Source organism: Varanus komodoensis, unplaced genomic scaffold (genome assembly GCF_004798865.1).
Source record: "Varanus komodoensis strain SLA01 unplaced genomic scaffold, ASM479886v1 scaffold41, whole genome shotgun sequence".
Taxonomy (NCBI): domain Eukaryota; kingdom Metazoa; phylum Chordata; class Lepidosauria; order Squamata; family Varanidae; genus Varanus; species Varanus komodoensis.
In genome coordinates, this window is record NW_025335954.1 from 6,210,098 (window position 1) to 6,222,812 (window position 12,715).

The 12,715-nt window shown below is 48.1% G+C and overlaps 2 protein-coding genes across 4 annotated transcripts in view; one reads left to right on the forward strand and one right to left on the reverse strand.

Annotated features, from left to right (window-relative positions):
* The window catches only part of DCTN2 (dynactin subunit 2), a 65,187-nt gene extending 58,975 nt beyond the window's left edge, over positions 1 to 6,212 (forward strand). For 2 of the 3 annotated variants that reach the window (XM_044443289.1, XM_044443291.1), the window contains 5 exons: positions 818 to 895; positions 996 to 1,067; positions 1,959 to 2,061; positions 2,222 to 2,313; positions 4,082 to 4,603. In XM_044443289.1, the coding sequence (XP_044299224.1) occupies positions 818 to 895; positions 996 to 1,067; positions 1,959 to 2,061; positions 2,222 to 2,313; positions 4,082 to 4,168 (432 nt within the window). In that variant the 3' untranslated portion in view covers positions 4,169 to 4,603. Of the gene's footprint in view, positions 1 to 817; positions 896 to 995; positions 1,068 to 1,958; positions 2,062 to 2,221; positions 2,314 to 4,081; positions 4,604 to 5,488 lie in introns of those variants that run through there. The other variant, XM_044443290.1, reaches the window with a different exon arrangement.
* A 1,218-nt stretch (positions 6,213 to 7,430) lies between these two features.
* MBD6 (methyl-CpG binding domain protein 6) overlaps positions 7,431 to 12,715 on the reverse strand; it is a 29,548-nt gene continuing 24,263 nt past the window's right edge. Inside the window, 3 exon segments of the mRNA XM_044443288.1 lie at positions 7,431 to 9,039; positions 12,263 to 12,338; positions 12,493 to 12,542. Of these exon segments, the coding sequence (XP_044299223.1) occupies positions 8,965 to 9,039; positions 12,263 to 12,338; positions 12,493 to 12,542 (201 nt within the window). The 3' untranslated portion in view covers positions 7,431 to 8,964.

A 12,715-nucleotide genomic window follows, 5' to 3' on the forward strand; every position in this document is an offset into this window, starting at 1 on the left:
GGAAAACCAAGATCCTAGGCCAGGATTTTATGGTAGCAGTGGCATTCTTTTCATACATGAGGTAAGTGTCACACACAATAGGGGATTCTCCATGGATGGTGGGTGTCCTTCGAGGGGAGTCTTCCAGAGGGTGGGATTTGGTGCCTGTGTCTGAGCCCTGGAGGAACTCCAAGACTTTCCTTGGATTGGGTGTCTCATGGGTTGCAGGTTCTGCATCTAGCTACTAAAATAGTTACATTGCTCTCTGTGGCTGTATCTTACTAGCTTTAAAGAAGTCAGCATTGCTGTTTAGGAGATGGCTTCTAAGCCAAATATATTTTTCACTTAATTTCTTTTATTTTTTCTTAGCTCATACATAGTTTCAGTTGTCAGACTCTGAGACCTGCATGAAAAGAAGTCACTTCTGCATGTTGAGCCACTTTAGTCCAATACAGTGTGTTGGATGTAGGCTTGTGGGACACTTGAATTCAGTCTGTAGACTCATCAGATGGCTTTGGACAAGCTGTAATTTCTTGATGTAGTCCCCCAGTCAGCAAGCTGGAACAGTTGCAGCATCCCCAAGAGCATTGTTCTGAAGTCAAAATAAGAATCAAACCTTGACTATCACTCAACAACTAGCTGTTGACTGTTTACCATTGGCTAAGCTGCACTGATGTCATGGAAGCTGTGGGTCAAAGGAGCCAGAAGCAGGAGAAATCAAAACAAGGGCAGGGGCTCAATTCCTTGTCCCTGATTTGAATTTGCGAACCCAATCTGCATTAGTGGTAGGCATTTGGTCTTAAGTCTAAATCTCTTCCATGTTGCTTCCTGCCCATAGGAAACTGTGGAGATCCTGCAGGCCAAAGTCAGCTCCTTAGATGTGGCTTCCTTGGACCAGGTGGAGGCACGGCTACAGGTGGGTCTGAAGATTTTGGGCTGAACCTAGGAAAGGGTTGGGGGAGTCCAGAAGTTCTGGCAGGACTTGGCTTTCTTAACTGCGTGTTCTTCATCCCTAGAGTGTCTTGGGAAAGGTGAATGAGATTGCTAAACACAAGTCTGCCGTGGAGGATGCAGACACCCAAAGCAAGGTTAGATTCATTCATTTCTCTGGAACTGGGCACATGATAAACATGCTTTGTATATTCACATGTATGTGTGTGGTTGTGGACCCAAGTCAGGGCAGCCCTGAGCTTAGGGCTGCTAAAGCACACACACAGTGGCATCCCTGCTTCTCCTCTGTGTCACTGCAGCAGCTAAATCAAAGCCAAGGTCTGCCTGTAGCAACTCAGAATAGCGATGTTCTGCCATGATAGGCTGCCTTCAGTGTCTTGGGTCAGTGTGATCCTTGATCCAAGTGGCCACAGGGCATTGCTTTCTTGAACTCAGAAGGGGTTTTGCCCACTCTGCGGTAGACTAGAAAGTTGATCTTCTTAGCACTGCAGATTCTGCACAAGACCATAGGATTGGTGCTCTGCTCAGGAATGCCCCAAAGTCCCCTCTGGGAAATGGAGACTGCACCTGAACATCCTTGGGAAGAAATGAGAGGATGACAGTTGAGACATGTTTGGCACAGTCTTCTGGCTGATTCCTGAGCAGATGAGCATCAGTTGATCACTCAGCCCCTGATGGCTGGCAAATGATTGTGTGAGGTGAACTCATTGCAGGGCAGTGTGTTTGAGGCAGCAGCTGGTGACAAGAAAGTTCTGTCTGTGGTATTAGCTCTGTGCTGGTCCACTAACAACAGTCAGTGTCTGGGCCTTTTTCATCAAGGGATGAGCACTCGCAATTTGTGCTTTGGGCCTGTGCTGACTGTCTTAAGCTGCCACCTGCCAGTTTAGGAGATTTTAGGGCCATTCTTGACTGTGTTTGCAGGTGAGTGTGAACACGTATATTATGGGGATGCAGAGATCATTGGCTTAATGAGCAAGATCACGTGGCTTCTCTCTTTGCTCAGAGCCCCCATCTGTTCCCTCTTGCAGGTGCATCAGCTCTATGAGATAGTTCAGCGCTGGAGCCCTTTGGCCAGCACCCTGCCTGAGGTGGTACAGCGCCTGGTCACTGTGCGGCAGCTGCACGAACAAGGTGATTCCCTGGACTGGAAGGAGGCTTGCCCACGAGCTGAGCAGGGGCGGAGTTGGTGCCTCATCCTTTGGGCTTTCCATTGCCCAACTACCCAACCTGATGCTGAGCCTTCGTTCCACCACATCTGCCCCACACTAACTTTGGTTCTTGTCTGTTGCAGCCATGCAGTTTGGGCAGCTCCTGACCCATTTGGACACTACCCAGCAAATGATTGCTAATTCCTTGAAGGACAACGCTGTTCTGCTTACCCAGGTGGGACTTGGCACTGACACTTAACACAACCACTTGGAGTCTTACAAATGTGGCTTCCTCCAACACAACTCGTGTTGCCCCACAAGTCTAGGAGTAGCCTGCAGCTGCTGCATGCAGTTATTTTCCTGTATCCATGAGCTATAGAAACTACTGGGCAGGAGCAGTCTGAACACATTTGCTCAAAAGTGTGCAGGTTTTTTGCCAGGAGTAAGGCAGGGCTGCATTTTTGGCATGCTTGGGATATGCAAGCAGACCTACTCTGCTTGTGTTTTTCAGGGTGATTTGACGAGCCATGTGACGAACCACCCTTCCTTTTGACTGAGGCCAAACTTGGGTGGTCTTGTATGGTTTGGCGGTGAAGCATGGGCATCCAAGTAGCAGGGGACTCCTTGGCTCCTTTCCTTGTAAAAGACAGGAAAATTAGTTTGTGAATTAAAACACACTTTTTAAAAATGTTAAGCATTCCCCCACAAGCATACACCTTGCATTCCTTCCCCAGCCCCAGAGTTGTGTTCTCTGGCAGACTCCTATTTTGAAAAGAGCACACTTACTGCCATGGAGTGTGCTACTGTCTTGATTGGCAGCCAGTTTGAAACACAGCAATCTGGGGACACCTCTGCATAATTGATATTTGGAGTTCACAGCTACAAGAAGTTGTGATGCCATCTAATAGCAAATAGGTTTAAGGGCATATTGGTAACTGACAGGGTAGCCAAAAGTGCTACTTTTGTTTTCACAAAAAGTGGACTCGCAGCCCGGCTGTGATTTTGCAGGAACATAGAAAAAGTGTAAAGCAGGGCTTGGGCAACTTGTGGTCCTCCAGATGTTTTGGTCTGCAACTATCCTCAGCCCTAGGCAGCATAGCCAACATAAGAGGTCATGGAAATCCTCAGTCAAAACATCTGGAGTATGCATGGTGGAGCATGAAACTGCTGGAGAATACCAGCTTTTATTAAAGAAAGAACTAACTTGTCTAGCCTTTTCCACTGTGATATCTCTGAAGGCTCAAGCCTGTGCCTTCTGCAATCTCAGAAGTCCAGGAGCTCAGTCAACTTAATTTCTAGCCTGGCCTGGTATGGCTTGGGTGGAGCCTTTGGCAGCCCCTGCCAGTAGGTCCCTTGGTGGCCCCCTGCAGTGGTGGAGCCCTCCCAGTAGTTGAGGCAGGAATGCTGTCTTTGAGATATGATGAGGAAAAGAAAGTTATGGGTGCCAACAGGAACACTTGCTGCTTAGCTTGGGTTGTTTGTTTCCTCTCCGCCTTTTGCTGCTGCTGCTGCAGCACACACCAGCCTCACGGTAAGAAGAGGGAAATGGAGACGGGGTTGTGGGCCCTCCTGAGGCCTCAGGCCACCAGCAAAGACCTCATGCTGCTGACTCCTGACAGGATTTCAGTGCCCTCTTGATGTCCATTCACAGATTATTATAACTAGAGAAAGTTATATGAAAAAATGGTATCAGATGCAGAGTAAGTGATGACAGACACAAGAAATTATGGACATATGCTCAGTTGATATACTTATCCTTGGTGCCGAGTAGGGATTGTCTTGGCTCTCTGGCCATTCACTAGCACACCCATGACCTGTTTGGCTGAAGCATTTGTTATGGCTCAGTTAGTAGCCAGCAGCCAAGGCAGCTCTTTGTTTTCACCCAGTATGGTGCACATAACCTTTTACAAACATTTTTCCTCAGCCTCCCAGGTGAGTTTACTAGGTTCTCACCAGCTCCCCCACCACACACGGCTGACTGCTTCCCATGTTCTTCCCCCTAGGTTCAGAAGACCATGAAGGAGAACCTTGCAGTTGTTGAGGACAATTTTGCCAACATTGACGCACGGGTGCAGAAGCTTGCCAAGTGAATCCCCTCAGTCACATCCAGTAAGGCAGGGTGCAGATGTTTTCCTGCCATCCAGACATGCACTAACCGCTCCTCCCCTTCTCTATCCCTGTACCTTTCCTTGTGCGCTCTTAGTGGATGTTCAGCCTTCATGCAGGCCGGTGGACCGAGTGCTCATCTGTCCCAGTGAAAGGGCAGCTGTGCCCCCGTTCCAGTGCCGTTTTGCTGCCCTTGCATTGATGACTGCAGAGGGCAGTGCTGGGTTCCAAGCCGGGGGCTGGGGGCTGAGCTAGAGGGAAAGCCACTGTTTGCAGATCCACCTGGGAAGGTGCATTGACCCTTTGGCCCAGAAAGAGGAGCTTCTGGTTTGGAAAGGGGTCTTGAACACCTCAGCCTGGCATGGAAGCGGACCTTATTGTTGTATAATTATTTACTGTCATTAAACACTTATGCTTACTGCTCTGTGCCACCTCTTTTGGCAAGGAGATAGCTGTGTGCTTGGCTTGTCTTCCTGTTGCTTCGAGATGTCACACTTCAGTCCCCATCTGCTTTCATGTGGCTGCTCTTCATCACAATGGCTTCCAGGATCAGCCGCAGTATACTCCTTTGAATGCCACTTGTCAGGGAACATTAGTAGCAGTGCCTCACTGCCTTCGTGCTTTAGGGGTCCCACCGAGACAAGCTGATTGGCCACTGCAGGAAACGGGACACTGAACCAGCTAGACCTTTTGTCTGCTCTAGCAGGGCTCTGAGTAATAGCAGCGATGAAATCCGTTTTAGTATGGATGATCTAAGAGTAATACTAATATAATTTTAGATAGCATTCTTAACAAAGATTGACTTTCTCAAAACAGGAAACTTTCATCAAATTTAAAACATAACAAAATTTAAAACAGTAAAACCCATAAAAGAATAAAATATATTAAAATAAATAAAATGGATGCATTAAATACCACATTGTGTGCCATCAAATGCCCAGAAATAGAGGGAAGTCCTATCGTGGCATTTAAAAATTGGCCATGTAGACTGTCCTCACTGGAGAGGGCATTCCAGTATTTGGGGGTCCCCACCATAAAAGCCCTCACTCTCAGTTGAACTTCCCTTGAAGGAGGCATTCTGCTTACCTCCTTATCCCATTCCAGCCTTGGAGAGCCTGCAAACTCTTCTCTCTCTCTTGTGGGCGAAACAGTGAGCAGTCTGCAGGGAACTCCTACTGGGATCCCTAACAGTTGACACAAGTTCACAGCCTTGCAGGCTGCCCCTACAGGGGATTTCTTTGCTGCTGCTTATTTGAGGTCAATTATAGCAACATTTCAGTGTGCTGCCCTTGTATTTGATACAGGTACGCTGATGTTACTGGAGGGGGATGTTGCCTCAGGACACATGTAAAAGCAAAGGACTGGTGTATGGCTAGAAACTCATGTATCCACACCTGGAAGCAGTGATTGGGCTGTGGGTATCGTGCAAGTACATGGATGTGTAATTTGTTGTTTTTTTTGCTTTACACATTGTGCTGCTTTGCTTTTTAATATATATACTACCTTTCTACCAAAATAGGTTTTAACAATGGCCAAAGTTTAAAACAAGATCTTAATAATAAACAAAACAGTAGAAGTAGACAGTACGCAGCCCATTAAAAACACCTTCAGCAACAGGCCAGCTTGTGTGTCGAAGGCCTGCTTGAATACAAATGCATCGGCCTGCTGGCAGGAGGACAACAGAGAGGACAGCCTAGGCTTTCTTGTCTGTCCCTCACTTGGCCTTTGAGAGGCCATCAGGACAATTTCCAACCTATTGAGAGGTAAGCTATACACAAAACAATAAAAGTACACTAAAATTAACAACCCCAACCTCAGTCTAAATTCATGCTCTCATTATGACAAAGAAATGGAGTTTCTAAATGACCTCAAAGTTTGTGCCCTAGTACAGTCAAATCATGGAACTGACAAGAAGGGACCTTGAATGATGCCCAGAATCTAGTACAATATCTGAGTTAGTGATCTGATTGAAAACTGTGACTGCAATGCTAATTTAAATTGAATATAAATGGGAAAATGCCAGGCAAATCTGTCATCCTTTAAAAGAGAGTGACCCAGTTCACATGTAATCTACCATTAACAAACCATGGGTTTGGGAACAAGGGAGATTGGTGGTTCCCAGTTGCTCACCCACTTTGGCTGGTCTAAACAATTTAGAGCCACTTCATACCCGGGGTTGTTCTTTGTGATGGGTGTACAGCCTTGAGCTCAGAAAAGGGAAGTCTCGCCTGAACACTAACAAAAAATGCTAGTAGTAACATGATGCAAATACCAATAATTCCAATGAGTTGCCAGGAAACAAGCTAGTGGAAGCAATTGGGACTGCTGGATGAAAAGGGCATTAAAATGAGTAGGGGAAAATAAGAGAGATTGCAGAGAAGCTAGATAGATTATGTGAATGTCTTTACTCACAGAAGACGGAGGACTTCCAGATATTTTCAGGAAGGTACTATGAGGAACTGCAGCAAATAATTTTAACATGTGGATTTCTAGGCCTCACAGACAATTTGAAATAAATAACCAGAGCCAGATGGTATTGATCCAAGACTTCTTGAAAAGCTCAAATATGAAATTGCTGATCGTCTAATTATATAACTTACCCCCAAGGTTGGTCTTTGTACCAGGCGACTGGAAAATGACCAGCTGAATTTTAACTTCGTAACCTGGTCAGAGAACCTTATTGGCTAATGCATCAGGATAAAAATCCAGATGAGGAGGAGGAGGAGGGAATTTCAAATTTTAAAATGGAATTCAAGAAATTACAGGCTAGTTAGCTTAATGTCTGTTTTACATAAATAGGTGGAAAGCATTGGTAAAGATAACTCTTTAGCTTAGGAAAAAGGTGAGTTAAAGGAGAAGTATAGCTTAATGGTGAGAGATTCATTACAAAAAAAAGACACACCATATTTAATAGCATTCACCACTGCAAGTAGTAGAGACGACCACCAACTTGCATGGTTTGAAACGCATATTTGACAAATTTATGGAGAAGAAAGGCTATCATGGGCTGCATGTGCCTACATAGCAGGGAAGCAGCAAACTGGAAGTTACTATTGCACTCCTGGCCTACTGGCACATTTCTCAAGGCCTCTGGCTGGCCACCATAGGAACCAAATGCTGGACATGACGGGCCCTTGATCGATGTTTCAGACTTCTCTGCATCACAGTCTTAGCCTCTTAGAAATGGGCAGGACATGGCCCACCTCACTAATGTGTTGAGCTTCTGAAAGAACAGTCTGTTCAGGCTTTCTTTTAAATACATATTTTAATACTTGATACAAAACACACACCCCCAAAAATAAACAAAGAAACAGTAACTTCAATCTAAGCTTCAAAATATTTTCATCTGTTAAATTAAGTCGCTCCCATAGAAAAGCTACAATTCACAATTGTGTAAAATTTTTTTTACAAAACAAAATTTAAGCTCAAAGAAGGAAAATAGTTTTTTCCCCATTCCTTTTTTTCTTTATACAAAACAAAGGCCGAAGTTGGTTGGTTGGTTGAAGTGCACCGGGGGGGGGGGGGGGGAGGGGCAGGGAAGGAGATAGCGCAACCTGTACAGTATCTACACAGTGCTTTTGCATAATGCAAGGAGGGAGGGAGAGAGATGAGGTGTGGAGCATTTTGGTCATTCAGAGATGAAGATTGTAGTGTAAGCATGTGTGTTTATAAGTTCTCTTTTGGGGAGGGAAACAGATAAAGGCCGCTTGCTCTGGCAAAGCTGGGTCATTTAGATTTTGAGCACGGACTCCTCCTGTCCCATAAGCTTCTCCCCAGTACTAGGACCTGAGTGTTCTTTTGAGGATTTCTTTAAAGGAAGGAAAAGCAGAAGAAATACATTTCTGAGAGTTGCTTTGTGTGTGTGGGGGTGGCACGACCCACTTGAGGCCCCAGGAGCCCTGGGACCCAAAGAGAGCAGGCCTATCCCACCCATCCAGGCTTTTGTCTCACGGCTGCTCTGCTGCAGTAGCTTGCAAAATGGAGGCACATGAGCTGCATAGGAAGGGAGTGAGGGAGTCACTGAGCTACTGATGGGAGTGAGCCCTCCCTGAACAAACGTGGCTTATTTTCCTTATTGCTTTGTACCTTGAGCACTGGGACTAGGAGCTTGGGTATGTGTGTGTGCGTGTGTTTGTCGAGGCAAAGAGAGAAAGAGAAGACTGAGTTCTTGTACTAAAACCCTGAGCCGGTTCTCACCCATGTGCCGCGGCGCACACAGGTCTGAGGTAAGGTGGGAATTGAAAGGACCGTAGTGTCCCCTTCCTGGAGCACACAGCCCTTGCTACTCCTGCTGAGGTTTTGAGACCCAACTGCAGTGGGAGGGTCTCACCAGGGGCGGGAAAGACACAACGGGGGCAGGGGAGGCCTACTGCACTGCTGCGAGGGGCTCCCTTTTGGAGCATTACAAAAATGGCTTCAAGAAGTGCTATGGACATGTCCAGCTCTAGCGCCCCCCCCCATTTGCCCCTTCAACCTCTTCACCCTCCCCACAGAGTGCTGAGACCAGAGCTGCATCTTGTGCTTTCAGCGGTCCCTCGCGGAGCGATTCAGGTCCCAGGCAACTGGTGAAGCTACAACACATTCATGGCCAAGGCGCCAAGAGCCCAGCAGCAGCAGCAAATCCTTGTGCTGGTATCTTCCCCCCCAAACGCATGCCCAGGGGTTGGGCACCGGAGATGAAAGGTAGCTGTGGGTGAGGGGCAGACAGAAGCCAGGGTGTCCTAAGCTCAGTTTGCTCAGAAGCAGACAATGTCGGAAGCCCCCCTCTGTTCAGCTGATGCTATGTGGGCAGTTTTCTTCTCCTGTTTTTCACAGGTCGGCCGGGTCGTGGCCGCCGAGCAATGCTGTAGTCAACCTAAGCAGTGAACAGGCAAGGAAGCAAGGGTTAATGCTTTGCAAGCAAAGTGTTTCTTTTCCCTGCCCTCATGGCCATCTTTTATTTGCCAGTGACACAGATAAATTGAACTGGTTCAGCTGGAATGGAGTGGGATTGCACTTTGGCAAATGTTAAACTCTGGTCTCAACCTAAGTAAACCAAAGCAGGTCATCCTGTCTAAGTCACTGGCCAATGCAGAGCTGGACCAAGGTACCTTTCACTTGCCTCTTCATATGCTCATCCTTTTTTTCTCCATCCTCCAAGGGGAAGGTTAGTGGTGGCACATACATTTTATTAGTTTGATTCCAACAGCTGTGTGTTGCCTTTCGGTGCTAACCTGCTCACGTTGGCTAACATCATCCTAAAGCAAAAATCCTCTAAACATTGCCACAGTCCATCTCAATAATTCTTAGAACAGCCTTCCCACAGCAGGTGTCTTTCAGCTCTGAGATGACAGCTGTCATTGCCCCTCACCTCAGGGGCTGGGAGTTCAAACCCTCACACATTTGGAGCATATCCACTTGGGGAAAGGTTGCTTTAGCACAGAAACACAGCAAAATTGCAACACAGCTCTTTTGAGTTAAGAGAGCCCAGTCAGTTCCTGCCATGGGTCTTGGGTATACCAGAAGGGCAAGACTGGCTTCAGGCAGCTTTGAATGTGAAAGGTCTCAAGCTCAATCTCCAGATAAAAGCATCAGAGGAAGAGACTCTCCATGAAACCTAGAGGAAACCACTGCCACTGTGAGTTAACAATACTGGGTTAGATTGACAAACCATTTCACTTGGTACAAACCAACCTCCAGTTCTCCTAAATTATAGCAGAGGGAGGCAGAAGGTAGATCTCCAGAACATCAATTTCCAGGAGCCCTGGCCAGCATGGAGACCTTTCTGTCCATCTCTGCCCTACTGTGTCTCAGTTGAATTACACTATTGGTCCACCTTGCCTAGCAGCTTGTACTTTCATTAGGCAGCAACTCTCCAGGGGCTTGAAGAAAAGAGAGAGCAACCCTTCCTAGCCCAGTCTCCATTATTACATGGGGGGAGAGGCAGAAACAGAGAGAGAGGACGATGACCTGCTAGCAGGGAAGGAGTGTGGGGCCTTTAGGTTTTGGGCCCTTCAGACAACTTTTCCCTTCCGTTATTCGCAATGGGAAGGAAGGAAAGTATGCCAGCTCCAAGGCTGCTCCAGAGGAGGGCCAAAGCAGCCTTGGATCCTGCTGGTCTACAATCTCAGCAGGCTTCCTTGCTCTCTGGGTTCCAACCTTAGAGAGGCCCCAGCTGAGGACTTTTTCAACAGCTGCATGCTAGACGCTTGCCAGATTAGACTTCCTTCTCTGAGGGCAGATCTGAAAAATCCACTGCTCCCGAGAAGACTGCTGGGGGCAGCAGGATCAGACCCTAATACAGTGTGGAAGCTGTGCCCTGTCACTGAGCGATGGGGCCTCCCACATGATGGTGGCCTGGGGGTGGGGATGCTGAAGTGCTATTTCTTCAGGGAACACTTTCTGCAGCTTTGTGTTGACCTGGCCCTCCTCAGGCTTAGCTCTTGGCAGCAAGTGATTTAGGCTGTTGCTGTTGTTTTAAGCTCACGGGTTTTTTTTAAATGGCCCTGCTCTTAGAGCCTTCAAGCCCCTTTCTTTTGCCTTTGTCTTCCCCCACCCACTGCTGGCCTGTGTGCTCCACTGCTATGGAGGCCTGCTTCAAGCTTCTCTTCCAGATCCCTTCCCCCTGTGAAGTTAGGGCATCTCCTGCAATCCGCAGGGCCTGCAGGAAATGCCTCTTCCTCTCATGGGGCTGGGCACTCAACAAACTGCTCCCAGGTGCTGAGAAAGCGCTGATACAGCCCCTGGCCAATGTCCCCTGCTACTAATTATCCCCTGCATCCATCAACTTCCTCTGACCAGGCTGTCAGTGACTGTGCCACCCCCCACCCCCCAATATACACACAGACACCACCTCACTGCTGAGCTGCCTTTGTGGTCTCTAGTGCCAGGTTTGCATCCTCCCCCAGGCACTGCCCATTATGACCTCATCCCCTTCAACCAGCCTCCTGGCAGCAGCCTCTGGGTCTTACTGTCTGCCCCCCCCCCCCGCCACCCCCGGTCCCCGCTGTGCTGCTAAATGGGATGCCTGGTGAACCACAGCAATCCCAGCATTTTTCCAGGATGTCCCGGGGTTGCCAACTTTCTAGAAGGGCTGTTCCTTGGGTGCTCTGATGTTATGCCATTGCTTAAGGATGTATGTGCACTTCCTCCAGCTTTTGCCAGGACCGAGTTTTAAAAGGCCCCTGGGTAGCCAGAGATGATGCCACTTGGGAGCTACATTGTCCAATGGCTTTCCAGTTCATGCCACTCTTAATTATAAAAACAGTAGGCATAACTTTAATATTTTTTTTAAATCGATCATGTCGCAGGCAGCTTTGAGCATATTGGAAAGGCTGGACAGAAATACTGTTAATCAGCTGAAGAAGCCTTGAACTGGTTCTGGCAGGGCAGGGGACTGTGGCCCCTCTAACTTGCATTTACCCATCACCTTTAACATTCTTCTGTGTTTTGGCTCATCTTGCAAATGTAGCAGCTTTTGTTTGCTTGTTTCAACATAAAAGCAGCTTTAAAAACAAGGAGAGCCAAAAGCCCAGAGCTTCCTGTTGGTGGCATATCAGATCTACGTAAAGCACTGATGCCCCTGCTTTTCGGCGACGGCAGCTGTTTACAATACTTGAAGAAAGTGGCAGTACTTGGAGCTCTTATTTCAGGCAATGAAGCAGCAGACATGGTGGATTGGAGGAGGGCTTAGAACTAGTCTAGCCAAACACACTGATGGCAGCTTAGAGAGCCGCCTCAGTGCTATCCAGTGGCAGTCTTTCATTTCTGAAACGCCTCTTATGCTCCATGACCCAGAGTGGTTATGAAACTCCCAGTGAGGTTGTTTCCAGAGAGGCTGGGTAAAATTTTGGCATTGGTGGCCCCCAAAGCCTCCCTTTTGTCAGAAATGACTGGAGGAGCACCACCCCCTGCAGCTCACAAGGTGTGCCACAGATGCTTGGAGAGTTGCCACTGACATGGTTCACCCTGGCCCACCGTGTGTGGGGACAGTGTCCATGACTATCCAAAGGTGCTGGGAGTGGGGTGGCCATGAACACCTCTCTGCAGTAGGAAGCCAAACTCCCCTGTCAAGAGGAATGTGGTGGGGTAGCACTTACCAATGGGCTGGGGCCTGGATCTGCACTGGGACCCCGGATCCGCGTTGCCTCAGGTCGAGCACTGGGCCGGGCACCGCTGCAGAAACAAGGATGGATTGATGAGAAGGGAAGGGAAGTTGCCTGGGATGGAATCCTAGTATGTTCGGTGGCCAGCAATCCCTGCCATGTCCCTGCCCTTGCTCTCCCTCCTGTTCCATGAGACCCAACCCTGGGGGCAGCCTGGTGCTCACCTGCTTTTCCTCCTCCGGCCACGTCGGGACGGTCTCCTTCCAGGAGGGCCCTGCAAGAAGGATGGTTGGAAGATAAGCCTCTCCTCTTCAGAACCAAGTCTGCTTACCAGAGGGCCTCTGGACTCCTTTAGGAGGGTCCCTTTACACATTCAGCAGAATTGAGTGGTAAAGCTCTCCTTGACTGTATGATTTCAGCTTCCCCACAGAGGGCTCTGTGTGTGCT